We start from the raw sequence: 26,857 nt of genomic DNA, 5'->3' as shown, positions 1-26,857 counted from the left end.
ACAAAGGTTTCAAATAGGCAGATAACAGAGACAGAAAGTAGATTCATGGTTCCCCAAAACTATGGAAAATGAGGGGATCAGAGTGCAACTGGTAGAAAGACTCGGGCTCAAATGAACTGTGCAATTTATTCAACATCTCCAAGCTTCATCATCTACGCAATACAACCAAGATGGGGGGCTGGAGAGCAGGAGAGAAGAACGTATGGAAACTACCTCATATGCCACATATTTTAGTACCTGGTATGTTGGAAACATAAAAAAAGATAATAGCCACCAACAACCATTGAGTGCGTATTGTTTATAAGCACTCTTCTAAGGTGTTTATATATATTAATTCATTTAATTTCCACAATATTCTATAGGGATCAGCAAATTTTTTTCCTATAAAAGCCAGATAGCAATTTTGGGGCCTCATGGGTCATACAGTCCTGACCCCAACTACTCATCTGCTGTTGTAGTCCGAAAGCAACCTTAGACAATGCAAACGTGTGGGCTTATCTGTTTCCAGTAAAGCTTTATTTATAAAAACAAGAGATGAACAGATTTGGTCGGCAAACCATATGCCACGCCCTGGTATATGAGATGGGTACTGTCACAATCTCCATCTCATAGATAAGAAAACGAAGGCATGGGGCGCCTGGGTGGCTCAGTGGGTTAAGCTGCTGCCTTCGGCTCAGGTCATGATCTCAGGGTCCTGGGATCGAGCCCCGCATCGGGCTCTCTTCTCAGCAGGGAGCCTGCCTCCTCCTCTCTCTGTGCCTGCCTCTCTGCCTGCTTGTCATCTCTCTCTGTCAAATAAATAAATAAAATCTTTAAAAAAAAAAAAAAGAAAAGAAAGGCATGAAGGGATAAACTGACTGCCTAAGTTTCTGTATGAAGTCTGAAGACGAAGTCTACACAGTCAACTATAGACCGCAAAAGCTGCTGACAATACCGTTAACACCAGTGAGCCTCTCAGTCAGTGCAAATCCAGGTTTTCCAAATTCAAAAGGGGCCGGCCAGCCAGTGAGGCACAACACCCTCACAGAGGCCTCAGAGGCTGAAGACGCAACTCCAGTCCTCCCTTGCTCCCAGGCAGTCCCTGGTTGAAGTTGCTCTCCCTGCTGGGAGTCCTCAGCGCCCTCACTCTCCATACCTTCCAGATCGGTCAACTTTTTCTTTTATGCATTTCTTCCCCAACCCATTTGGCAGCCAGGACCGTGCACATCACAAGTGCTCAGTTTGCACACACTGAAGGTGTGTGTGAACCCATGGGTACTGGGTGTGTAAGCCGAGAGGACAGGGGCCTGGGGGCAGAGGAGGGAGAGAGGGACCCAGGCACTCACCAGTCCCTGGCAGGCACTGAGGGCTGCGGTCCCGATGCTGGCACCCTGTTGCAGCACTGTGCCCCTGAGATGGCAAGGGGGTGCTGAGGAAGCCACCATCTTCACGTGGGAAAGGTTCCCGTACCTCCTCTCCAAGATATAGCTTTTGGAAAGAAATCCCTGATTGACCGACAAGTTAAAGAACAGGTCCTTCTCCTCATGTGAAATTCTGTAGTACACCCGGTCCTCTGAGCCATCCACATCTCTCTTCCTCCTGCTGTTGCCAGTGACGGGATGGTGCAAGCCATAGGACAGAAAGTGCCCCCTGGCATCTACTCGGACTGGGGCCACCACGTGGTACTCGGGCAGGGCCTTGAGAAAATGCTCTGAAAGAAGAGAAGACAAAGAATGAGATGGCGAGCACTCTCGGCGGAGTCTACAGCAAGGTCAACGCTCTGCCGTTCGGAACTTAGCGTGTTGAGGGCAAAATACCAGCGTTGGCCTGAAGTCTGCAGGTCCCATCTACTGCGCAAACACTGTCAACAGTAAATTCCCTGAACAACTCAAATCCACTCGGGGCCCCTCCTTGAGGACACGTGGCAGTCTGAGCCGACACCCAGGCACAGCTCTGGAGGGCAGATGTTTTCCCAGAGTCAAATTAAGATGAATTCATTCATGAGGCGTCCTGTTAGCAAAGGGGCAAGGTCAGCGAAAGGAATGTTTCAAGCCTCGAGTTCTTGAATACAAATCACAGAGCTCCACTGTTTATTTGAAGGAGCTTAAACGCCTCAGGAACTTCTCATTAACTTGGGTCCGAGGAAAAATAAAAACAGCTAACCGGTCGGTCGGTCGTATACACGCCGACAAACTTCACACCAGTCACGGCGTTCGCGTTCCGTGCCGCGAAACGGGTCCTTAAAAAAACAAACTCGCATTTTCTTTCTGTGTTAACGAAGTATACAAAATAAAATGGTAAGATGAAAACGACCACTTTAAAAACGCAAGACAGGAACGCTTGTCCCTTCCACACGCGAGAACATACACGCACCTTTTGGCTTGCTCACGCTTAAATTCCCACCCCTTCCTCCTCAGCCCGATGTTTTTGAGAAGAACAAGGAATCTAACAGGAGCAAATCATCACTCGGGATTACAGACTATTTAAGGCAAACCATGAGCCACTTAGTAAAATAACCAACTTTTGCATTAAAGGGGAAAAAAAAAGAAAAGAAAAGGAGCCAGGGTGGAAGCAAGAGAGAGAGGGGAGAAAACAAGTGCCACCTGCCGTCTCCCAGCGACATTCCGCCTCCCAGCCTATGCAGTTTCGGCTGTTACTTCCCGCTACCCTGTCTGTTGCACTGACAGCCCTTCTGTTCTCATTTAGGTTTGGAAGTCCCAACTCCAATCCCCCTTCCTTCCCCTAATGTTCCTGGCTGAAGTTCTCTCAGGTCCTTACTTTCCATACCTCCCAGAATACCTCATTTTACCGTGCTTTTTGTTAATGAGACTTTATTCCCGAAGCCTCTGGGGGCCAGAATCTTGCACGTCACAGGTGCCTGGCGCGTAATGTGAGCACATTTGTAGCTGGTTAATTAAAAGAACCGGACTTAATGGGGGTACATTTATAAAACAGCCTCTTTTCCCAGATAACTGCCTTCTAACACACTTCGTGAAATCGTTCGTTTCTGCCTTGGATGAAATTTGGGGCCGAGCACAGAGTTTTCACTCTTAGGTACTAATGAACAGTCTCCGTTTTTTAAACATAAAAAAAAAAAAAAAATCCAGAACTATTGCTTCTGATCGCAGCTGTTCAGAGCAAGAGATCACACAGCAACATGGATATATCTTTAAAAACAATGTTGAGTGTAAAAGAAGAAACAAAACAAGTTAATACAGAGCCACTGACATCAATGGAAAATACAAGCACACCAAAACAATAATACAAAGTCAGCCAGAACATATGTAAATGAAAAATACATATGGAACCCATTAAAATGATTTTCCATGAGGAGGAATGGGTGTAGAGACAAAAGTGCAGAGAAAAAAATAAAAGAAAAGGGTTTTGCCTGAATCAGTGACACTAACTTGCCATGAACTCGGAGTCAAATGGCCTCGGTCTCCATACTGCCTACTGTATCTGACTATATATGTATCTATGTACGTATATATAATATAAATACGTACATAGATACATATGTATGTATAGATACATATATATACATATATATGTATATGTGTATATGCATATATATGCACATATATGTGTATATGCATATATGTATATGTGTATATATATGCATATACACATATATATGCATATACACATATATATACTATAGTATCTGACTATATATGTCAGATATTTAGTATCTGACTAAAATTTAGTATCTGACTGTATATATTTAGTATCTGACTAAATATACTACATATATTTAGTATCTGTATATATTTAGTATCTGATATATTTAGTATATTATATTAGTATAATATACTATATTTATATATAGTATATTCAGTATATTATATTAGTGTATTTAGTATCTTTAGTATATTTAGTATCCTGCCAAGTTCCGAGCTCAGGAGAAAAAAGGAGAGGATGGGTCAGAACAGGGTGGATACAACTGGCTTCCCTGGTATTCTTCTCAGGTTACTCTTTTATTCTACTACTCACAGTGATGTCTCTGGCTTCTTCAGGGTGAGCAGTGGATGGGAAGTTACGGGCAGAAAAGCCTTATTCAAGTGGACAGCCATCACCTTGCAGTGGGCCCAGCTGTGCGTGGTCCCTGCCCAGATGCTCTCAGGGAACGCTCGTCTGTGCCTTACAGGGCCTGTCTCTGTAGTTGTATCTCAAAGAATTAAACACGATTTTTGAAAGTATAAAATGAAAGCTAAAGCTTGCCTAAGCCCCAGCACCTACTCCTCAAAGAACAAAAAAGCAAACAAATTTAGACCTCTTGACCCAGTTGCTTTTCATCTAATGGGTTTGGAAGAGAACCAGCGTAAGTTGGCTCTGCAATAACACGACGATAACAACCACTGTCACCATTTACCGAGCACTTGCGAGGAGCCAGGGACCATCAGTCCCTTCTCACTCGGTCATCGCAACCTGTGCCACAGATCAGGGAATTCCCATTTCATAGATAAAGACACTGAGCCTAAGAAAGGCCCCAGAGCCAATAGGCAGCATCCCTTATACTGAAATCTCATGCTTTCTATTTCAAAATGATCTTCCTAGCCACTGCCCTTCACGTACAGAAGCAGCTGCACTTGGCAGAGTGTAACAGATCAGAAGCTACATCACTGCCTTAGGGAGATAATCTGACAAGAAGAGGGTGGCTTAACTTCTTTAAGAGGCTTTTGCTTGGCAATAAAGAGAGATAATAATGGCCTGTTTAGCAGGTAGAGTAGTAAGAGGTTAAGACTAGTATTGCCTCTTAATTTGATTGCAAACGAAGCAGCAAGCCATGTCAGCCTATAGGTGTGGACAGAAATAGGAGGCCACAGGAGTCTGATTTATGTTGGTAGCCCACCTGCTGTTGCCTTATCTATACAAAGGCGTCACTGTGAGAATCCCGTGTATTTATAAATGTAATAGAGGTTGAACAGTGCTTGACCAAGAGCACTCGGTGGCTATGACAGAAACTTGGCCATCAGGGATCACTGCACCATAAAGATACAACCTCCGAGCAGAGGCAGGGGAGAAGCCCACGCTCACCTTGGCTTCCTCTCAGTGCATATTGAGTTTGGAAGATGAGGTAACTACAACCTTGGCCAACAGAAAGCTCAGCTCAGAAGGGATATGACAGGAATGGAGAAAGCACAAATCAGGAAATAATCGTTACCATTTATACTAACCATTTATACTATACGATTTATCCATTATACTACCATTTATACTAACCATTTATACCGGTATACTAACCCGGTCTTGTCTAATCCGTACTGTTCTCTGGGACAGATATTATTAACTGTGTCCCTCAGCTTAGCCTTCATTCCCACCCTGATAAAAAGAGGGGTGAGGATTCATTCTGGGGTGATCTGACCCCAGAGCCGACCCTTCTAATGGCTGCCCTTGCGGCTTCTCAAGGGTCTACTGCTGAGAACCAGACATCAAGATGGCACGTCAGCAAGGCTGTGGGTGGGGGGAACTGAGGCACACTGTAATCCCATCACAGTCTGCCCCTTTATAGAAATACATTATCAGCCCTGAATACCTTGATTTGCCTTCTTTAAAATTAGCCTCCAAACCCTCAGTCATAAACATTGATGATACCTCATGGGAAACTTTGAGTGAAGCCTGTTGGCACAAGTGCTTTTTTTTTTTTTAAGATTTTATTTATTTATTTGACAGAGATCACAAGCAGGCAGAGAGGCAGGCAGAGAGAGAGAGAGTAGGGGGAAACAGGCTCCCAGCTGAGCAGAGAACCCGATGCGGGGCTCGATCCCAGGACCCTGAGACCATGACCCGAGCCGAAGGCAGAGGCTCTAAACCACTGAGCAACCCAGGCGCCCCAGCACAAGTGCTTTTGAAAATTCACAACACCAGGTGATCTTTTACCCTCTGCTTAGGAAGAAAGGAAGAGTGCTGAGAGAATATTTTACCTGCCAGATTTTATAGTTTAGGTTAAATCTATATTTAACTCTTGATATGGTGTATTTCTCTCTTAGAGAGCAGTAAATTTCTAAGACTCTTCACTAAAAAGGGCAATGAAATTCTCTAAGAGTCAGAAGTTCATTTTCAGAATTCTCCTCCAAGTGGGATGTTGCAACTTTTCAAATACATTTTTATGGTAGAAAACTACAAATGTCGGGATGTGGAGGATCGTATTGGTCCCCCACGTTGTACCACAGGCCCCAGGATTTCGGATTGGCTCACCAACCCTACGACCACTAACCTCCAGACCATCATTGCTTAGGATAACAGACGCAAATAAAATACCAAAACTGTGAAGTGTCTCCTTACATAAAGAAAATAAATGAGATCATTTCCATCCTTTTTTTTTTCCCCCCAGTAGCAGAAATACATGATTAGACCATTTGTCTTGAAACACACTCGAAACTTCTGTCTGGAAACACTCCTTCTGTTCTTGCAGAAACCTGAGCAGCCGAAAGCACATCTCTACCCTGGGACGAAATGCCGGCACTGTTGATTCCCGAGTTGCTGGGAGCACCGAGATCATAGAAACAGCCAGCGACTTGCAGGCAGTAGAAGGAATAAGGAACCCAAGGGGCTATGATGGCTGTCGCAGAAAGGCAGTATGTTGTGCACAAGACTGAAGCTTCCCACTGTTCTGATACTTGATTGGGAACCAGGAAAGCTTGGGGAAGTCCCTGCATGTTTTGGTATCACAGGCAAGCGCTGTAGCAAGAATACTGGCCAGGGTGTCAAATCTGCCTTTCCTGGTCCAAGAAAAGATTGAATGTACCTCTGTGTTCTTCCCAGGGCTAAAAGCCTGCCTCTGCCCTCTGCCCCATAGAACTAGAAAGAATGTTAAGGATTATGTAGGATCAGAATGTTTCCAACCATGGGACCCTGTGCACTCCCCTCCACCCCTGGGCTGAAGTAACACTTCCTAGGTGTCCGCGAATTCACGCTGACTAAAAGACTCACCTCCCAGGCCCCTCACTCCACCTCCGGAAAAATAAGGCTGGCAGAGATGATATCTGAAGTCTTTGGCGAGTTTAAACATGCAGCATTTGGGCGCAATTCAAAAATGTCAGAGTAGAAATGGAAATCTAGGGACATTGGTTCTTTGTGAAATGAGGGGTTGGCCATTTGGGGCAAAATTCAGGTCATCTTAGTCCCAAGAAGCCCTAGAATTTTCTCGTCCCTTCTCTCCATCTCTCTGTCTCTCTCTCAGTTGTTCTCTCTCTCTACTCGGTTCTAAATGAAGCCTGCTCAGAAATTTCTCTGTTGGACCAAAGATGGATTACTTGTAAGTCCATTGGTAAGTTTATTAAGAACAAATATTGTGGGGAAAAGACTTTTAGGAATGAAAATTCTTTTTAAAACCTAAATAGCTGGGCATCGCTGATAAACTCGGAGCACTCTACAGCTCTTTGTCAATATCAAATAATTTCAGCACGTAACCCCAGCGGTGACCAAGCAAAAGAACCATCTCTCACCTTCCAGAAAGGAGAGAGCAAGGCCCAGGGGCATCTGCTCCACACTAAGCTGAATTCACTTACAAAGATGTAGAGCAAGGAGACCTGAAAAGCAACCAATCCACGAGAATGTGTGTCTTTGAACCAGGTCATCTCTAAATGCCCTGGGAAGTGCTCACAGGCTCTGTCTGTGCTGCCAGAAGAGAGATTTTTCACAAAGGGGCTGTTTTTCAAAGAAAAACAAACACTGCTATTTTAAACTTGGGGGTGGGAGATGGTATCTGGAACGTTTACACAAGCAAGTGCTGGCTGGCTGACATCTAACCCCAGTGCTCGGCTCCAGCTTCCAAGGAAAGCAAAAGGGACTTGCTCCTGATGGCTCTTGAAGTCACAGTAGATGAGCTCTCAGCTGTGTTGGAACTTTGCAACGTAGGCAGAACCCTGTGTAGAAAGCCTCAACAAAGACAGGCTCGTGATCTCTGCCACCCAAGTGGTCTTGAGGATTAAGAGGGTCAGAATGCTAGGCAAGCTTCTCAAGGCTTGAGCACAGTCAGCAAAACACTGGACTCCATGTCTGCTAAAGCAGTGCTGTGGGTGTGTGGGTGTGTCTGTGCATTTGTGTGTCTGTATGTCTGTGTGTGTGTGTGTGTGTGTGTGTGTGTGTGTTGTCCCTACCTTATTATTGCTAAGAGGCCAGCCTCCGGAGCCAGGCTACCTGGGTTCAAAACCTCACTCTGCCATGAACTGGGCCCATGAACTCATCATGCTTCCCCAGCTTTAAAACAGTAACAATGGTCCCTGCACCCCAGAAAGCTGTGGGCAGTGGTTGCTGAGCTGATACAGGCAGAGTGCCACAGCAGTCTTGGCGCATGCAACTTTCTCCAGCCACGTGGGCCATTGCTGCAGCTCTGTCTTCTCCCAGAAGCACATGGAACTCCCCACAAAACACCGGAGTGTCTCTGACACTCCCAAGTCCAATAAAAAAGCAGAGGCAGCAGTACCCTCTGCTCCAGGTGTTAGGTTTAAAGGGCAAGTTGTCCTCACACCACTTCCAGGGTTTCCAATGGCACCCTATGCTTCAGGACATTCACAAGGAGATGCAGCCAGCTGCCATCAGAAGGCCCAGCAGGGAAAGGTGAGCCCCTACAGTGGTCAATTTCCCCCCAAAAGAACTGTTATTTTTAAAACACAGCCCTAAATCTTTCCAGGAAACCAAAAGACAGCCAAACTCACTCAGCAGGAGGCCGGAATCACATTTCCCCTCCCCTGTCCAGAGCTGAAACTAACTAGAAACACCCCCAGTGGCCAGTTGGAACTAAAAAAAAAAAAAAAAAAAATCATTTTCTGTGTTCAGAACTTGAAAAATAGAGATTGAAACAGTGCAGCATTCAAAGAGGAGACAAAAGGGGAGGGGGGGCGTTACCAGTTACCACTTGGGTCTTTTCTGCCTCAGCATTAGTGTGTAAGAGACGGGATTCGCAGCCTTTCGGTAAGAATTAAGGAATCATCACTTTCAACACTGAATTCTGAGACAACCTATGGTACTGAGCTCCCAGCCCAGATTTTCTTACGACTCAGCCAAACGGTTTTGCAGAGTTCAGCCAGTGGGGGAGGGGGAGCAACCAACTTTCCACGCGTCTCCCCACCACGGTTTTTAAAGGAAATAAAGAAAAGCCACTAACCTTGCCTTCTGTCCGGGAACTGCACTGGGCCTGGCTGAGCTTGGCTCCCATAGCAAAGGACCCCAAAGTTAAGGAGGTAGGCTACAACGGAGAGGTTTGCAAGCCAGCTCCTCTGGGCACATGGCATGATTCAGTTGTTGGGGAGAAGAAAAGTCAACAAAGTTTAGCTCTCAGCTCAAGAAATCAAGTCCTCGCCTGTGGCCGAGCAGAACGCTGCAGAGGTGCATGGTCCAGGAGTGGGACAGAGCGGCTGCAAAGCTGCCCGGGATCTCCCTTTGCTTTCTTACGCAGAAAGGGGTTAGTTACCTTTATCCCCCTTCCCTCCTGAAAGGGGAATGATTCAACTGGCAGCGCCTGCTTTCCGCGGGGTGTGGAATGGGTCAGAGCGGGAGGGGGCAGCCCACCCAAGATCCCCACCCCTCTGCCTTCCGCGCCGCCCGGCCTCGGCCTCGCAGCCAGCTCCGCTCATCTTCCTCCGGCCTCCCACCCCCACGCTCCTCCAGCCCCGCCCAGAGCCCTGCCGAGCCGGCCAAATAGGGGAGACCCGGGAGAGCCACCCTGGGCGGGACTGCGGAAAGAGAGGCCCCCAGGCCAGCCCTCCCTGGCCAAAATACAGGCCGAAAGTGCTGAGCGCAGAGGTGGGGCACGGGGGAACCCCACTCCTCCACGCCCCGGCTCAGTGCTGCCCCCTTGGCTGCCTTTCTCCACCCAGTTCCGAACTTTTCCTAACACCTCTCTATGGAGACCCCTCCGTCTTCTCCGGGACTCTTTTCCAAGGCGAGATAGGATTTTTGCATTTTAAAAAGAAATGGGCAGTTTCTCTCGGCCAAGTTCTGCAGAGGGAAAAGGCCTGAGCTAGTCTTCTGGTTCAACCCTGAACAAGTTTCTTAGTGGCCACCAAGAGGTGCTGAGACCAGATGATTATGAGCCACTGTGGGTCTGCAGGTCCCCCTGGTGCCTTTCTACTTCTATTACCCCACCTTTCCTAGCCCACCCCACTCGCCCACAAGCAAACCAAGACAGTGGAGGAAGTAAGCCCAAGAACATGCGAAGGTATTTCTCCAACTCGCCTGCCCAGGCTGCTCGCGGAGGGGGCAACCACGGGGCTGGAGCTTTCCATTACTGAGATTACGCTGCAAACCAGGGAGCTTTGCCAAGCATCCTGAGAATCGACTGGATAATCCAGCCAAGATTTCACATCCCTGGGCTCAAACAGGCTTCCTTACTCCATTCAGGAAGAATTTGGCCCCATACTGGTCCTCCAGGCCTTCTAGCCAATGAGACATGCAGGAAGGCCACTCGTTCAACCCTGGGCAGGCCTGGGCAGCCCCAGTAAAGCAGTGATCCAAGGGCAAGGTGGTCCTCGCAGGCTTGGGGTGGGTAGGAATCCTTCAGACTGGATACTTACACGCCACTGTATTTCCAGGGGTATGAATTAGTTTCCTATTACCAGCATTAGACATTCCCATACAGTTGGTGACTTAAAACAGCATAGATTTAGTATCATACAGCTCTGGAGGTCACAAGTCTGAGATGGGTCCACCTGGACTAAAACTCAGGTGTGAACAAAGCCGCATTCCTTTCTGGAGGCTATAGGGAAGCATTGTTTTCCTGCTTTTTTCATCTTCTAAGGGGCTACCCACACTCCTCAGTTCCTTGCCCTCGGCCCCTGGTTTCAAAGTCCGCAATGGCCAGTGAGTCTCCTGTATGGCATCATCATGACACTATCTCTTTTCCCCCCTTTTCCGTTTATAAGGACTCTTATGATGACATTGGGCCCACTCAGATCATCCAGAATAATCTCTTGATCTTACGATTATCCCATTAGCCCATTAGCAACCTTAACTCCATCTGCAACCTTCAACCCCCCTGTCCTGTAACATAACATGTTATGTCATCATGGGCCAGTCATAAAAGTGCTCTGAGCCTCTTCTCCTGTGACATAAATATCAAGTAGGAAGAGCATAATTTAAGTACAAAAGAAACTCAGATAAGACAGGCATGTCTGGTGAAATGGCATGATTATCTAGCAGAAATGTAATTGCAAGGGCACTGAAGAACCACTTTGAACCAGACTCCTTTGGTTTCTTTTCCTTTCTTTCTCTTCTCCTTCCCTCAGTCTCCCTCCTCCACTTCCTACTCTTCTTCCTCTTCATTTTATCCTTTTAGTAGCAAGCAGGGGCTCATCTGAAGGGCTGGATCACTCCTGGCTTCCATGTCCTGGAGAAGAGCTCTGTCTCTCAGCCCAAAAACTCTGGGAACTTCTGAGTCCCAATAATGTCAGTGAGGACCCATGGAACATTCTAGACTCAAAGTTTCTTAACCTCTTCAACTCTGATGGCTTTCCCGTTACTTTCTCTTCCTTCCTACTCTTCAAGACCATGACTAGAAATATGTCATCCAGAGTCATCCAACCTAAAATATTAAAACTCTAAAATTGCACCCAAATCCCAGCCCTTTCAACCCTTTGTACCCAATACCTTGGGTCCTCAGCCTAGTAAGAACTGCCTATCTTCTGATCTCTCCATTGTTGGTTGTCTCATAATCTATAAGCATCTCTCTGACTTTACCTCCTTTTCTGCCCAGCCATATGCTATGATTCCTCTTCTTAAATAATCTCTCACCAGTGCCTTCAACAAGGCTTCCTCATCAAGCTCTAACCTTGTTTTACCCTAACTGCTGATTTTCTCTGCTTTTTGTCTCCAAGTGCTGTTGAAAAGAGTCACCTAACTGTACCTACTGGTGCGACGATCAATTCATGTCTTCAAGTTCAGTAAGTTTTCAACATGACTCAGTGCAAACACACATCCTGCTACTAATCCAACACCAAGTTCTTCCTACTTTTCCCAGAATTTACAAAATCCCTCCAAAGCCTGGTATTTCCTTAGAGTAGAGGGAAGAGTTCATCTTACTCAACTTTCCTCTGATCACTGGGAAAAAGTAACAAATGTTCATGGTGACAATTGTTGGTAGTGATTTAAAAAAAAAAAAAAAATGCCAAATTTCCTGATATACCCACTACAGAGAGCAGAGCTGTGAATCACTGCAGAGACTCCAAAATACCTCTGAAATAGCAGAAGCAAATATACTACCACTGAAGGAAGACTATAAAAATATGTAGAATACAGGTATTGAGTAATAGCTAAGAACAGAAAAAAAGTATTTCACTCTAATTATGGACAGAGCACTGTGCTGAACACTGTATCAGCATTACTTCATTTAATCTTCACAAAAACCTATTAGGTAGGTATTATTATTATCCTGGGTTGATAGATGGGGAAACACTGAAAGAGTCTACTCTGAAATGGGAACCTGGGATGAAGTAATGAGGTTCAGAAGAAGGAAAAGCATTAGCCAAGCCACTAAGCAGAATCAAACACACATATGCCTTACTTAAGGCATAATTTAACACTTGGTGGAGATCCTATGGAATTGGAAATTGGAGATGCCTAATAACGAGAAGTTAGTAGCCCACTGAGTGCCCGGGCATGGCAGTCTCTGAGCAGTCATGCCAGCAGCTGCAGATACTGTCATTGTCACATTGGTCCTGGGTTATTCCTGAACCATGTGGGCACCAGTCCCCCTCTGTCGTTGTGCCTTAAACATTAAGTCTCTGTTAAAGAATCGTGTGCCCGTTGTTCCCAAGGAGAGGAGGAAATCAGGGATGGAATAGATTAGGGAAACCTTGAGCGCTACTGCCCTAGCAAAAAGAGAATACTTCATGTAATCCTTCAGCAAGTATTTATTGACTGCCTTCTGTGTCCAGGCATCGGGGATATAGCAACAAATAAAATAATCAGAGACTCTTTCCTGTGTTTGCATATGCCATGGCTTGAGCCAGAGGGAAAGAGAATAAACAAGTAAATGTATAATATGTAAGACAGTGGTAAGAGCAGTGGAGACAATAAACAGGCTAAGGACTGGAAGTGATCAACAGGGGAGGGTTCCTGTTTTATATAAGAGGGTCAAGAAAGGCCTCCACCAAAAAGATTTTAAGGAAGGCACTAAGAATCTGAATGAAATAGGTATCCGGAAGAAGAACATTCCAGGCCAAGGAGATAGTAATAGGAAAGACCGTCAATTGGGAATAAGTAGGAGTATGCTCAGAGAGCTCAAGGGGAAGCCAAGTGTTTGTTGGGACTGTAGTGTGTGAACAGAGTGGTGACGGACAGGGAAAGGGAAGGTCATGAAGGCCCTTAGAGACCACAAGAAAGACTTTGGAATTTTACCTTGAGCACATTAAGAAACCATCGGGTGGGTGAGGGTGGGGGTGGGGATTTTGAGTACAGGAGCGCCAAGAATTGAGTTAGGATTGACAAGATGCCTTGGGCTGCTGTAGAGGGAAAAGGAGGAGCACAAAGAGCGGTTAAGAGGCCACGGGACTGACTCAGGGACGAGACAATGATGGATAACATCAGGTGGTAGCAAAAGACATGGAGGAAGTTGGGCAGACTCTGGGCATGTTTTGAAGGCAAAACAACAAGACTTTCTAATTAACTGGATGTGTGAGAAAAAAGAACTCTAGATGGATTTCAAGGTTTTGAGTTGCCCATAATTGAGATGGGGAACATGGAAGGTGGACTAGAAATGGTGGGGGTGGGGAAAATAAAAAGTTCACTTGGAGACATGTTGAGATGTCTCTTAGAGATCTGAAAGGAAATGTCAATAGGCCGTTGTATGTATAAGACGAGTTCAGAAGAGGTTCGGATTGGGGTCAGCGTGGGTATTTGGGTGATATTAACAGCCTTGAAATGGAAGGAAAACACCTACTGTGTGAACGTAGCGGGGAAGAAAAAAGACACGAGGCTTGTACTCTGGGTGCTATGGACTAAATAGCTGTGTCTGCCCTTGCTCCTACCCCTACACACACACAAAACTGCTACGTTGAAATCCTAAACCCCAGTGTGATGGCATGGGAAGGCGGGATCTTTGAGAGGTGATTAGGTCATGGGAGTGGAAGCCTCATGAATGGGGTTCGTGCCCTTATAAAAGACAGCCCAGAGAGCTCCCTCGCTCTTTCTACCGTGTGAGGATACGCAAGCAGACGGCCGTCTGTGACCCAGGAAGCAGGCTCTCACCAGGCACTGACTCTGCTAGTGCCTTGATCTGGGACTTCTCAGCCCCCACAATCATGAGGAATGAATTTCTGCAGTTTATAAGCCTCCCAGTCTTTGACATCTTTCTTATATCAGCCCAAACAGGCTAAGACACTGGGAGTGCTCCACTATTTAGAGTTCCGGGAAATAAAGAGAAATCATCACAGGAAATAAGGGAACACCAAGTGGAAAGTGTTTCAAGGAGGATTGATTCACTAGCTCAGACTAGAATAAGGACAGGGGGTAAGTCCAGGCTTTACCGCCTCTGTTGCCCAGAAGAAGAAAAAAAATGGAGAAGAAAGGTTGAGTTTGATTGGTTAAGAAACAATAACTCTACCCACTAGTACATACAGCTCATCAACGTCCTTGGAATCTGACCAATCAGAAATTCTCTCATAGAAAGCAGCGTCAGGAAGGTATGAAAGTACTAAGAAAGGTGCACAATCCTAGTTTACCCCACTTCTAATGTTCTTTTAACCTACTGAGCTCAAAAAGAGCCTATGAGTAGCCTGGGCTGGCATTCTTCTCCTCAGAGGAGAGCTCCTGCCCTGGCCCCAGAGGGACTCCCCTGCTACTCATTGCTGCTTTCTGTGAGCCTCCTGGGGTCATTGAGAGCAGATCAGCTCTGCTCCCAAGAAACTTGGAAACAAGTCAATGAGATTAGTTCAGGTGGCAATAAAGATAGACCACAATAGTACCCCCACTTGTTTGCCTTACTGAAGTACAATTGACATGCAGTGAACTGCATATGTTTCAAGTATACAATTTTCTGTGTTTGCACATATACGCAGACACACCTGTGAAATTATGGACACAGTAAGCTTCGACATATATATGTGTATGTGCACGTGTGTGTGTGCTAGTGTGCATGAGTCAAACCAGAAACTTCCTCCTGCTCCTTGGAAGTCCCCGCCTCCTGCCCCTCCTTGAATGACCCCACAACCACAGGTAGCCACTCCCCTGCCAGCATGGACATTCATTAGCCATTTCTTGAATTTCACGTAAAGGGACTCATGGTATAAACGGACTTTTTTCTACCTTCTTTCACTCAGTATCCTTATTTGGGCATTTTGTGTCCCAATCTTCTGCTTCTTTTTATTTCTGCACAGTTTTCCACTGTAGGGATCTACTGCTGTGGGCCTGTTCATTTGTCTTGTCACTGATTTATCTGCTGGCCATGGAACACTGACGGAGCGAAAACTTGGTCAGCTGCACCTAGCCTAATCAGGCAGACGCATGCCTTCTACTAATCCCTGTTAAAGATATTGCCTTGAGGGCACCTGGGTGGCTCAGTTGTTAAGCATCTACCTTTGGCTCAGGTCATGATCCCAGGGTCCTAGGATCGAGCCGCATTGGGCTCCCTGCTCAGCGGGAAGCCTGCTTCTCCCTCTTCCACTCCCCCTGCTTTGTTCCCTCTCTCGCTGTGTCTCTCCCTGTCAAATAAACAAATGAAATCTAAAACAAAACAAAAAAGATATTTCCTTGAAACTTAACGAAACCAAGGCCCCTAAGTCCTCCAACAATCTCATTTCAATGGACAGTATATGTTTCTCCTCAGGATAAAGTGACTTGAAAAGATGCAGATGAAAACCATGACAAACAGGCTTTGAAGTTAACCCTGGATTAAGATAAAGCTTCTCTGGGCGGTTTGGTAGAGTTTCAGCATAGACGGTCCTCTCTGCCAGACAGAGGTGTGGCTTCTCTCTACTGCCACGAGATGGGTATCTGCAGCCCTTTGATCTTCAGAGCACAGAAAGCCCGGCTCTTTGCTCTCGGATACCCTTTCCTGGGGCCCAGGGGACAGCTGGCCGAGACCTAGATGCCTCTGCGAACACCTTTCTCTACTGCGGCCACACTCTCCACATGGCGTCCCCCAGGATCGCCTCCTTGGCAACAAGAAGGCCTGTTCTGTTGCTTCACAGTCCGTCTGAGTGTGGCAGATAGCACTGGCTCGCACTGTTAGTGTGTTTGCTGTCCTGGGAAATCTACCCCCTCCACCCCCACCGCCGGCTCCTGAGCAGCCTCCAGGAGCAAAGGGCTCTATCCATCCAGCCACCGTTCCCAGCAGTAAAGCAGTGGCTGCGATCCGATGAACATGTCCTGATTCCTCTTCCGAAGGTGAGAGGACCGATGTGTGTGTGGCTATCCCTGCTGGAGTCCTTGAAACCCAGTGTGAGAAGATGGGGTACACAGGATATGTTTATTGAATACAGGGGCTAGTAAGTAAGGCAGAGAGAAGTCTGTGAAAGACTCATAGAACAGATGAATTAGAGAGCAGGCAGAATTTCACACAGGGAAACTCGAGTTTATGAATCTCACGACTCCTTACTATTGATTTTCCCCCTTGATTATAAACTATAGATACAAGGACTATATTTATTTATTACTACATTTCCCTCAAAGATAAAAATGATAAACAAATATTCGATCCAAGGGTGGGTGGCTGGAAGACCGAGTGGGGAATGTTCTGGAAAGGACGTGCTTTGAGACCCATGGTCACGCCTCTCCATTAAAGAGTTGGTTTCCCCTTCTAACTACCATCCTGGAGTCAGGAAGCAGATTCTGGTTTTAGTATTTAGACTATTCATTTCTCTCTTTTTCCCCAGAAATAAATATTGTCCTTTGTGTTTATGCTGAAAGCCCCCTGAGTAACCACACCTAGGGCTGCTCTGGTCTTCTCTTGAGACCTCCTCTACCCGCTCTCTCTGAATCAGCAGCTAGAGGGTTGATCCCTGGTGTAGCAGGGGCTGTCCGCATACTCTGCTCTTATCTTCCATCTTCCCATGTTGCTTCTTTGGAATTCAAGTGTCTTGTCTTCCTCTAGGATTTTGAGTTGGAAGCTTAGATCATTGACGTGTAACCTCTTTTCTTTTTAAAAAGATACACTTGTAGCTATAAATTTCCCTCTAAGCATTGTTTTGATTGCATATCAAAATTTGATGCCATGTTTTAATATGATTTACCTCAAAATAGTCTATATTATATAACATTTTACATTTTAGTTCCTTAATCAGGATTATTTAAAATGTGTGGCTTCATTTGAAACATTTGAGGACTTGCAGTAATCATCCTTTTGTTGAATCTAGTTTAAGTCCACTGTGCTCAAAATACACATGTTCTGTATGATTTTAGTCCTTCGAAATTTGTTGAAACTTGATTTAGTCCCATGAAATAGCCTATCTTGGTGAATGTTTTTTGTGTATTTGAAGAAACTGGGTATTTTCTGGATGTTGAGAATAGAGTGTAGAACTTACCCTTAGGATGTGCCTCTTTGGGGGTCTGAACTGAAAGCCTAGACTGTTTATGCAGTCCCCTCCACTTTACTAGACTTGAACATCAGTCTTTATTGTCCCAGTACTGCATAGCTCTGGAGATAACTACTCAGGTAAGTGGGGCTTCAACTCCTGTTTCCTGCTGGGTGTTGTGATAACTGTCCTACGGTGGTAGTCAGCTTTCAAGATGATCCCAGTGATGTCTGCCTCCTAGTAATTATATTCCTGTATAATCCCCCTCTCCATGAGTACGGGCTGGACTTTTTTTTTTTTTTTTCAAGATTTTATTTATTTATTTGATGGGAGAAGGAGCACAAGGGGAGTGAGTGGGAGAGGGAGAAGCAGGCTCCCCACTGAGCAGGGAGCCCAATGCTTCCAGAACCCAGGGATTATGACCTGATCCTCAGGAAGATGCTTAACTGATTGAGCCACCCAGGTGCCCCTAGACTTATTGACAGGCCTCTGAACAACAGAATAGGGACGACGTTGTGGGAGATGAGAGAAAAAGAATGACTCTTGGGCTTTTGGTTCAAACAGTTAGATGAATAGTCATGCCTTTGACGAAGACTGAGAAATCTGAAGGAAATCAGCAACCATGTAGAAGTAGCAAGTAACAGTTGGATATGCAGCTCTGGGAATTAAAGGCTAGAAATCAGATCTGGGATGATAGTCGTACCAGCCTCACTGGTTTTCAGTACTAGGTGAGAAAATGCTGGTAAAGCCCTTTGCATAGTGCACACAATTGTTACCTGCAGTGGGTACAATTGCTTCTCCTAAAAGGATGTGCTCAAGTCCTAGTCCCTGGTACCTGTGGATATGACCTTGTTTGGAAATGTAAATGTACATTCTTTGCAGATATAATTCGTTAGGATGAGGTCACATGGATTAGAGTAGACCCTAATTCAATGACTAGTATCCTTATAGAGAGAAAACAGAGACACAAATATATACACCAAAAGGAGAATCCCATGTAAAGACAAAGACAGAGGGGCGCCTGGGTGGCTCAGTGGATTAAGCCTTTCTGCGTTCAGCTCAGGTCAGGATCTCAGGGTCCTGGGATGGAGCCCCGGGATAGGGCTCTCTGCTCGGCAGGGAGCCTGCACCCCCCTCTCTCTCTGACTGCCTCTCTGCCTACTTGCGATCTCTCTCTCTGTCAAATAAATAAATAAAATCTTAAAAAAAAAATAAAGACAAAGAGATGACAGTGATGTAGTTTCAAACCAAGGAATCAACATAGACCCACCAGAAGTTAGGAGAGAGGCGTGGAATTTTTCTCTCTCAGAGTCTCCAAGGAACCCACTCTGCCAACATCTTGATTTCTGACTTCTAATCTTGAGGATTTTGAGATACTATATTTCTGTCATTTTAAATCACCTGTTTTGCTGTTATTTGTTACAACAACCCTAGAAAAATAATACAGTGCCCAAATAAATGTGGAGTATGAGTAGTTAGTTAGTCATGGTTTCTATTATTATCATTCATGTTGTGCTATTGTTGTTTTCGTTGTCTATCCAAACACCTAACACATTGCTTTGCATATTAGGAACTCAATTCATAGTTATGGTAAAATAAAAATCTGTGATATCTGCAGACTGAAAAGAAGTAATGCACAGTGAGGGGTAACTACACATATTCCAAAAGAATGTTGAAATCATAGTTTTTATCTGAAAATCCTCTTTGCTTTATAGAATCCCAGAATTACGATTCTGTATCTCCTCTCTAACCTGACTCCTGTAATTTCCTGTCTCCTCATTTAGGTGGAGCTTAAGTTCTTCCATTTTGCTACAGTCTACCCAGAACAAACAATCCAGGTGATAACAGGTTCCCCCAAACTCACACCCTACTTTTACTTACCTGTTTGTTATATTTTCCATTATTTGGATTATGATCTTGTATACCTAAATGATATTTGACCACAACTAATGTTTCTCTCCTTCAATTTTTTAGATGATGTTTGAGAAAAGCATGGCTCATGCTTTTAAGTAAATGGTCTAAAATATCTTTAGTTCATATTGGAAAATTGCATTTCATATTTGAAAGTGGATTTTTGCTTCCATAACAAAGGCTTAGTTAAGTGATACTACAAATTCCTGAACATGATCTCTGGTTCATTTTCAGAGAGCCGATTTGAAAATGAAGAACATTCTAGACTCAGAAGCATCTGACAACATTCTTGGAGAGTAGCACTTGGGACCAGCCAAGGCCTGGTGTACCTCAAGAGCACCTGCCCTCTCAAGTCCCACAGTGAAGAAAATGTCATGGTTGGACCCTAAAATGTGATTTTAGGAAAACTTGTCAAGACCACCTTCTCTTCCTTTACTTCCAGTCCTAGTGTGTGATAAACTTTGGGGAGCTTAATTTTTTTTTTACATGGAAAATCAGAAAAAAAAAAAAAAGTCCAGATGTTCTCAAACTTAGGAAAAAATTAGTATCATCTGGATGAAGGCTTTTAAAATGTGGAGTCTTGGGCCCTTTTCAAATCCACTGAAAATCAGAGTCTCTGGGTCAGCATGGGGCTGGGGGGAGAGTTGTAATTTATATTTTTAAGCAAGTTGTCTACCTGACTCTGAAGTCACCTGCTTAGTACCAAGCCTCAAAATATTTGCAACTATAATTCCTTCCATTAACAGATGTAAAAACCAAGGCAAAGGGCTGTCAGGGTATGCCCTAGTCTTCCTTTTCAACAGCACCTTGAATTTTTTTTTCTTTTTTTACTTTTTTTTAAAGAAAGGAGAGATAAAAATTTGATGGAGAAAGAACTGGTAAAACATGAAGTCAAAAGTGAGCTCGAAGGTTAGACTAGTAAAAAATACAGAGATAAGAGGTGTCCCCAAAGGAACCCTGTGGATTGGGAGCAATAGTCCCAACATCGCTGAGCTTCTCTAGATTAGAACTGTTTGAAAGGGGGTTTGGTTTTAGTTCATTCCTTCACTAAAGTCCTGACGCCCTCTAGCGGACAAGTGGAGAAGTCCAGAGTCTGTAGTGAAGCGTGTTCTGGGCTTCGAACTAGGTTCTCGCTTTGGAATCCAGCCAGACTGTTTCGGTTTCCCCTCATATGTTTTGGGTATCACATTTCTTTTTAAACTAGTAGCTTAATTTCTCCTCTGCTTTAAAGTCACATCCTCTCGAGAACTGTAAGTGAAGTTGTGGATTCTGCGGGAGAGAGGAGAGCCACGCTTAAGATTTTTTTTTTAAATCTCAGTTTTATGGGGGACAGTGAGGAAAACATTTCAAATTTCTTAAATGCACCCTTAAAAAGTGCGATTTACACTAGAGCAGTTGAACTGGCATTTAAACAAATTGCAATCTGAGAAGTAATTCAAATGGCTTACACCTGTTCCCCTTGTCCAAAGTAACTTAGAAGATTCCTTAGCATTTACTCCCATTGGTCTGAAAAACACCTGCTAAAGAGTTCTGATCATAACAGTTGTCAGAGTAAGGGGCTGGTAGTCCAAAAATAGCCTTATGGAATCCTCTATTCCAATCTATCAAGGTAAAGAGAGTCATGTGGATAAACAATTTGTGGAAGAGCTTTGGGCTGAGAGCTGGACCGGTGGTACCTAGTGTCTATGAAGTCAGCTCACCAATGATACAGTCTCTGCTGAGCCTCAGTTCTAAGAATGTACCAAAGGCAGAGGGCAACCCTTGAACCCAGAGTTTTGCTAATAGGAGGATGCTTTGAAAATCCTGACAGCCACAGGCACCAAGTAGAAGGAGAAGTGGAGCTTGTGTTTTTGTGTATCCGGTTAAAGCCCATCATCGATCGGACTTAAGGTTTGGGCTTGAAAAGAGGTTACTCATTGCTTTCAAAAATAGAAATGGGCAACAGCGTGAAGTTTTAGAAACGCCTTTCATCGAATGGGATCATTTCAAAGATAAAGTGGGAGTAACGAAGAAAGAAAAAAAAAATCTAATACCTGTTTACGTTTGGAATAAAAAAGAAAAAGGGATCGCAAATCAAAGCCGACTTTCTCCAGCAACATGGGAAAATAAAGGGTTACAACATCTCCTGAAACTTTGAAGTGGAAAGGGGGAATCAGCTGGTGGGCTCTGCCAGCTCCCCACCACTTCCCCCTCCCCGCGGAGGGCGTGGCGAAGTTCAGCACCTCGGAAAGCGCCCCCCTCTTGTCCGCGCGCGGGTTACGCATGCTCCATGGGAGCCCGCAGCCCGGGCTTTGCGGGTGCGAATAGAACTCGGGTGGCCGCCGCTGACAACTCACTGGGAGCTGACAACAGTGGAGAGATGAATGCGCGAGGCAGCGAGGTCGACATCGAAAGACCTCCAGGGGGTCAGAGCAAGGTAGTCGGAACTCTCCTATCTCTCTCTTTCCTTTCAAGGGACAGAAACCTCGTCCAAGCTGCAGAGAAACCGACAAAGGTTTGAAAGAGAAGGAGGGAGCCCCCTGTAGCGGTCCTGAGCGGCAGGGTGGGTATGGGTATAAGCTAGTGCCCAAAAAGGCAGTGGGGGGAACGTCTGGATCGTACAGCAAGGACCAGAGACTCCCACCTTGGCCAGAGAATCCTTGGATGTCCACCGCTCGCCTCAGGAGCTGCGCTGCTCAGTTCTAGATCTCCCCTCCAGAACAAACGCCGAGCACAACTCCGGCCCCCAAGGCTGTGTACCCCGCGCGGGGAGAGCCTTTGGCACCCAGTTCCCGGGGGCTATCTACAGATGCGGCTTTGAAAGGGCCCACGCACGCCCTGCGCCCTCGCCGGGACAGAACCCCCACAGTTCGACTCGCTTTGGTCTTCACTTCTGCCCTCCGCCCTCCCCGAACATGACCTAGAGGCACCTGCGCTTGGAGGCAGTCGCCGCAGCCAGGACAGTCACCATGAATAAGGAGGCTGGCGGAGACGAGCTCGCAGAACTCTTTGGTCTGATCCCGTACCTTCTGCAGGCGGCCAACACCAGCGGCAACGCGTCGTCGCTGCAGCTCCAGGACTTGTGGTGGGAGCTGGGGCTGGAGTTGCCTGACGGCGCGGCGCCGGGGCATCCCCCGGGCACCGGCGGGGCAGAAAGTGCGGACACCGAGTCCCGGGTGCGGATCCTCATCAGCGCGGTGTACTGGGTGGTTTGCGCGTTGGGGCTGACTGGCAACCTGCTGGTGCTCTACCTGATGAAGAGTAAGCAGGGATGGCGCAAGTCCTCCATCAACCTCTTTGTCACCAACCTGGCGCTGACAGACTTTCAGTTCGTACTCACCCTGCCCTTCTGGGCGGTGGAAAATGCTCTCGACTTTAAATGGCCCTTCGGCAAGGCCATGTGTAAGATCGTATCCATAGTGACGTCCATGAACATGTACGCCAGCGTCTTCTTCCTCACCTCCATGAGCGTGGCGCGCTACCACTCGGTGGCGTCCGCTCTTAAGAGCCACCGGACCCGAGGGCATGGCCAGGGCGAATGCTGCGGCCAAAGCCTGGGGGACAGCTGCTGCTTCTCAGTCAAAGCACTGTGTGTATTGATCTGGGCCTCCGCCGCGCTGGCCTCCATGCCCAACGCGATCTTCTCCACCACCATCAAGGTGATGGGCGAGGAGCTGTGCCTGGTGCGCTTCCCAGACAAGTTGCTGGGAGGAGACAGACAGTTCTGGCTGGGCCTCTACCACTTGCAGAAGGTGCTGCTAGGTTTCGTGCTTCCGTTGTGCATCACCAGCCTGTGCTATCTTCTGCTGGTGCGTTTCATCTCCTACCGCCGTGTGGCTGGGACCGAAGGAGGAGCCTCAGCGGCCGAGGGCGGCCTGGCCGCAGCCAGCGCCCGGAGACGGTCGAAGGTCACCAAATCTGTGACCATCGTGGTCCTTTCCTTCTTCCTGTGTTGGTTGCCCAACCAAGCTCTCACCACCTGGAGTATCCTCATCAAGTTCAACGCCGTGCCCTTCAGCCAAGAGTATTTCCTGTGCCAGGTATATGTGTTCCCAGTGAGCGTATGCCTGGCTCACTCTAACAGCTGTCTCAACCCCATCCTCTACTGCCTGGTGCGCCGCGAGTTCCGCAAAGCGCTCAAGAGTCTATTGTGGCGCATCGCGTCCCCCTCTCTGACCAGCATGCGCCCTTTCACGGCCACTACGAAGCCAGAGCCCGAGGAGCAGGGGCTGCAGGCCCTGGCACCTCTCCACCGGACCGCGGAGCCTGACCTGGTCTACTACCCGCCTGGCGTGGTGGTCTACAGCGGGGGGCGCTACGACCCGCTGCCCAGCAGCTCCGCCTACTGACTGGGGGCAGGGGACGCAGTCACTGCCAACTGGCCTTCCCCGGATGGGGAAAGAGGAAAGCGGATTAGGCGATGCTGGGGGCCCATCGGATGAGAGGTAGGGGGGACCAGGATGGGAGAAGCCTAAAGGAACAGCCTGTGAAATGGCGGGGCAGGGGAGGCCGTCTGCGGTGAGGGAAGGCTTCAAACCAGGTGGAGAGAGGACGCTGGCAAAGGGGCCGAGGTCAGACTCACAGGAACACGCCGCCAGCCTGCGTCTCCTTCTCCCCACATAGACTTCTTCCTCTCCTTAAGCTCTCAACACTGGGCAGGGTGAGAACGCCCAGAAGCGGAGAAAGGAATCAGGAATGTAGAGAAATTGGGGCACAAGGAAGTGGAGCTCAGCCAGAGATGCGCTGACAACTGAGCGCATTTACTCCAGCGACTTTCATGGAGCTCTTGACGGGGTCTTCAAAGTGCATCCAACCCGGCGAGCCGCCCGCAAAACCTTTCCTTTGCGCCTCGAGCGCGAGACCGCCACAGCGCGCCATCTGACTCGCAGCGTGGTTGCGCAGGGGACCTAGTTTGGGAATAAGAAACTTTTTCGGAGTCGCCAGAAAGTACTGACAACCCCGATCCGCCCTCCAGAGAAAGGCACCGCGGGAGGGGTACCTCCCATGGAGCCATCGTATCGTTCATCATCCCGGACAGAGCCGGCGGGTGCGCGGGAACCGGACAGAGACTCTGTGCTTAGGTGTCACCGAGGCAATATACTTGTCTCCAACAAGCGCTAGAGATTCGCTGGGGAGTGGCGGCCCTGCGGGAGGAAGCCGGTGCGGAGAGGTGAGAGGGGCTGAATCACGGGGCCGGTCAAGGCCTCAATAGGAAAAGGGGAGCTGACGTACTCACTTGGTGAACGAGGAGAAAGTGAGTGCGCCAGGCGCTGGCAGCGGGGAGGTCCCGGTTCCCGGAGGACGGAGCGGGTCCCCTGGAAACACTGTGTGCTCCAGTTTGCGCGGTGCAGGCGAGCTGTGCCCTGGAACAACTTGACAAGTTCCGAGTAGACAGGCCTGCGGTGGGGACTTTTCTGCAGCACTCCCCTCCCCGCCCCCACTCTTCGCAAATCCGGACGCCCATTTGATAGAGGCTCGGGACCAACCAGTGGAGGGATGGCTCCGACAAGGTTTTTGAAGGCTTAGACAGAAAACTAAGATTATGACTTCCATCTACCACAAAGACAAAAATAAATAAATAAATAAACTAGGAAATGGCCACATTTATTTTATGTTTTTGAGTGCCAGTGTGTGCCAAGCCCTGTACTGGCTGCTGAGATGACATATACAAGCTAGAAACATTAATGATTTTGACATCTAAAAGGAGACACAAGTCATGTCCACAAGGCAACTAAGTCACTGAAAGAAGAGCTGAATGTCCTAATGGCTACAAGAAAGTGCGTCCATGGGGATGGAAAGCTTAGCTCTGCTGGGGGTTCAGAGACTTCCTCACCAAAACAGTACTTGAGATGGACCTAGAAATATGGGTACAATTTAGACGGGCAGGAATGGCGATTTAGATGGGCAGCAGGGACATAGAGAGGACATTTGAAGCTGAAGAAAAGCAATGATTAAAGGTTGGAGATTGGCCTGTCGGCTGCATGGGGGGGAGGGAGCAGGAAATAAAGCAGTTTGGCTTCCTTTTCTTCTACAGAATTTCCTGGGATTTCTGTTCAGAATTAAATGTCCCTGTATTTGTTTTGTTTGTCTGAGAATGGAACATTTTTTGTTCCAGACAGAACATGTCGTTGGTATTCTCAGAACAAATACTTGAGTTCCCAAAGGTGGTTAAAGACTTTTAAAATTTACTTCTATCCTCTCATTCAAACCTCCTTGGAGTTGAGTTAAAAGAGCAGAGTGTTTATTTGAATATTTGAATGAGTGTGCATGCATGTGTAAAAGGGGGATGGGGTGGGTAGATGCCCCAGGGTGGGTACTCTGGCTCCTTTCTTCATGCCAGCAGCCCATCCAGTGCTCTAGCTGAAAAGAGCTTCAGTCATAATAAAGATCATACCCTGTGGTAGGCCAGAGATAACAACTCTTAACTTCTTAGGGTCCAGGTAAGAGGGTCCTCTGCTGCAGGTCACCCTCCTAGCTCACCCATTCATTGATTTCAAAATATTCAATCACCAGAACAGTCTTTGGAGAAATGATCAGGAAATAAACATTGAAGTCTGCAAATAATTCCATTTTGAAACCTTACAGAGGTCAAAGACAGCTGGGTAAAGCAAGAGGGGTAGCTTGGTGCTGTCTCTTTTAATAAATGTAGGGTACCAAGTCACGTGGGGTCCTCTGGGCATTTGCTCATCATCATCCCACATTTACGGGGAAGGGAGCAAGGATTGATTGTCCCTGATCATTCCTCTAACTCAGTCATGACCTTGCAGCTCTAGGATAGTTAATGTGAAGGAGACGGAGGAGGGAAGACTGGAAGACAGACTGGTTTTGAGAGTTGATTATCTCATGTAATTTATTGAATACTGTATTGAAAGTGAAAAAAAACAACATAGCTCTATGGGGACAGAATAGTTGTCAATGTACCAGATGTTCACCTTTGTGATCGTGAGGCTGATGGGGAGCTATGGCTGCCACTGCCTGGCATCAAGAGAGAGAGGGTCATATGGCATTATCACCTGGGAAAGATCAAAATTCCAAAATTCGAAGTATGGGTTTCTACTGAATGCGCATTGCTGTCCAACTATCATAAAGTAAAAAAAAAAAAAAAATTTTTTTTTTGTTAAGTCCAGCTATTGTTAAGTCAGGGACTATCTGTCTGTATGAGCGAATTAAATATGAATAAATTAATATCATAAAATAAATCGTCAGCAATATTTTGAGTATTGGTGAATTAATGAAAAATACGACCCTCTGACAAAATATGGACCTCTAATTAGAAAAAACACAACACATGATAGAATAAAGCCAATTGTCGTGTGTAGAACTAGTCTGCTTCTCAAGTTTGGTCAAGGCCAGAAATACCCTGAGATGGAGGCGCTCTCTCCCACACTCAGCTTTTGCCCCAGTGAATGGAGGCCGATCCCAGTCTTTTCTTTTTTTTTCTTTTTCTTTTTTTTTTTTTATCTATTTGACACACAGAGATTACAAGTAGGCAGAGAGGCAGACAGAGAGGCAGGAGGAAGCAGGCTCCCCGCTGAGCA

General features: G+C 46.6%; 2 protein-coding genes across 4 annotated transcripts in view; one reads left to right on the top strand and one right to left on the bottom strand.

Annotated features, from left to right (window-relative positions):
* The window catches only part of ADAMTS12 (ADAM metallopeptidase with thrombospondin type 1 motif 12), a 292,155-nt gene extending 282,435 nt beyond the window's left edge, over positions 1-9,720 (bottom strand). Inside the window, exons 1-2 of one of the 3 annotated variants that reach the window (XM_082724445.1) lie at positions 9,089-9,720; positions 1,326-1,690 (exon numbers count right to left, since the gene is read on the bottom strand). In XM_082724445.1, coding sequence (XP_082580571.1) covers positions 1,326-1,690; positions 9,089-9,215 — 492 coding nt within the window. In that variant the 5' untranslated portion in view covers positions 9,216-9,720. Of the gene's footprint in view, positions 1-1,325; positions 1,691-9,088 lie in introns of those variants that run through there. The other 2 variants (XM_082724446.1, XM_082724447.1) reach the window with 2 other exon arrangements.
* An 11,694-nt stretch (positions 9,721-21,414) lies between these two features.
* RXFP3 (relaxin family peptide receptor 3) lies at positions 21,415-24,159 on the top strand. Its single transcript, XM_082724466.1, has one exon. The coding sequence runs from the start codon at positions 22,289-22,291 to the stop codon at positions 23,666-23,668; it is 1,380 nt and encodes a 459-aa protein (XP_082580592.1). The 5' UTR covers positions 21,415-22,288; the 3' UTR covers positions 23,669-24,159.
* The last annotated feature ends 2,698 nt before the right edge of the window (positions 24,160-26,857 follow it).

Source organism: Mustela nivalis (assembly GCF_964662115.1).
Source record: "Mustela nivalis genome assembly, chromosome: 3".
Classification (NCBI taxonomy): Eukaryota; Metazoa; Chordata; class Mammalia; order Carnivora; family Mustelidae; genus Mustela; species Mustela nivalis.
Note: the sequence above shows the minus strand (reverse complement) of the source record. Positions and strands in the feature narration are given on the sequence as shown.

Coding starts and splice junctions, on each gene's coding strand:
- RXFP3 (XM_082724466.1), top strand. CDS start 22,289: ATGAATAAGGAGGCTGGCGGAGACGAGCTCGCAGAACTCTTTGGTCTG.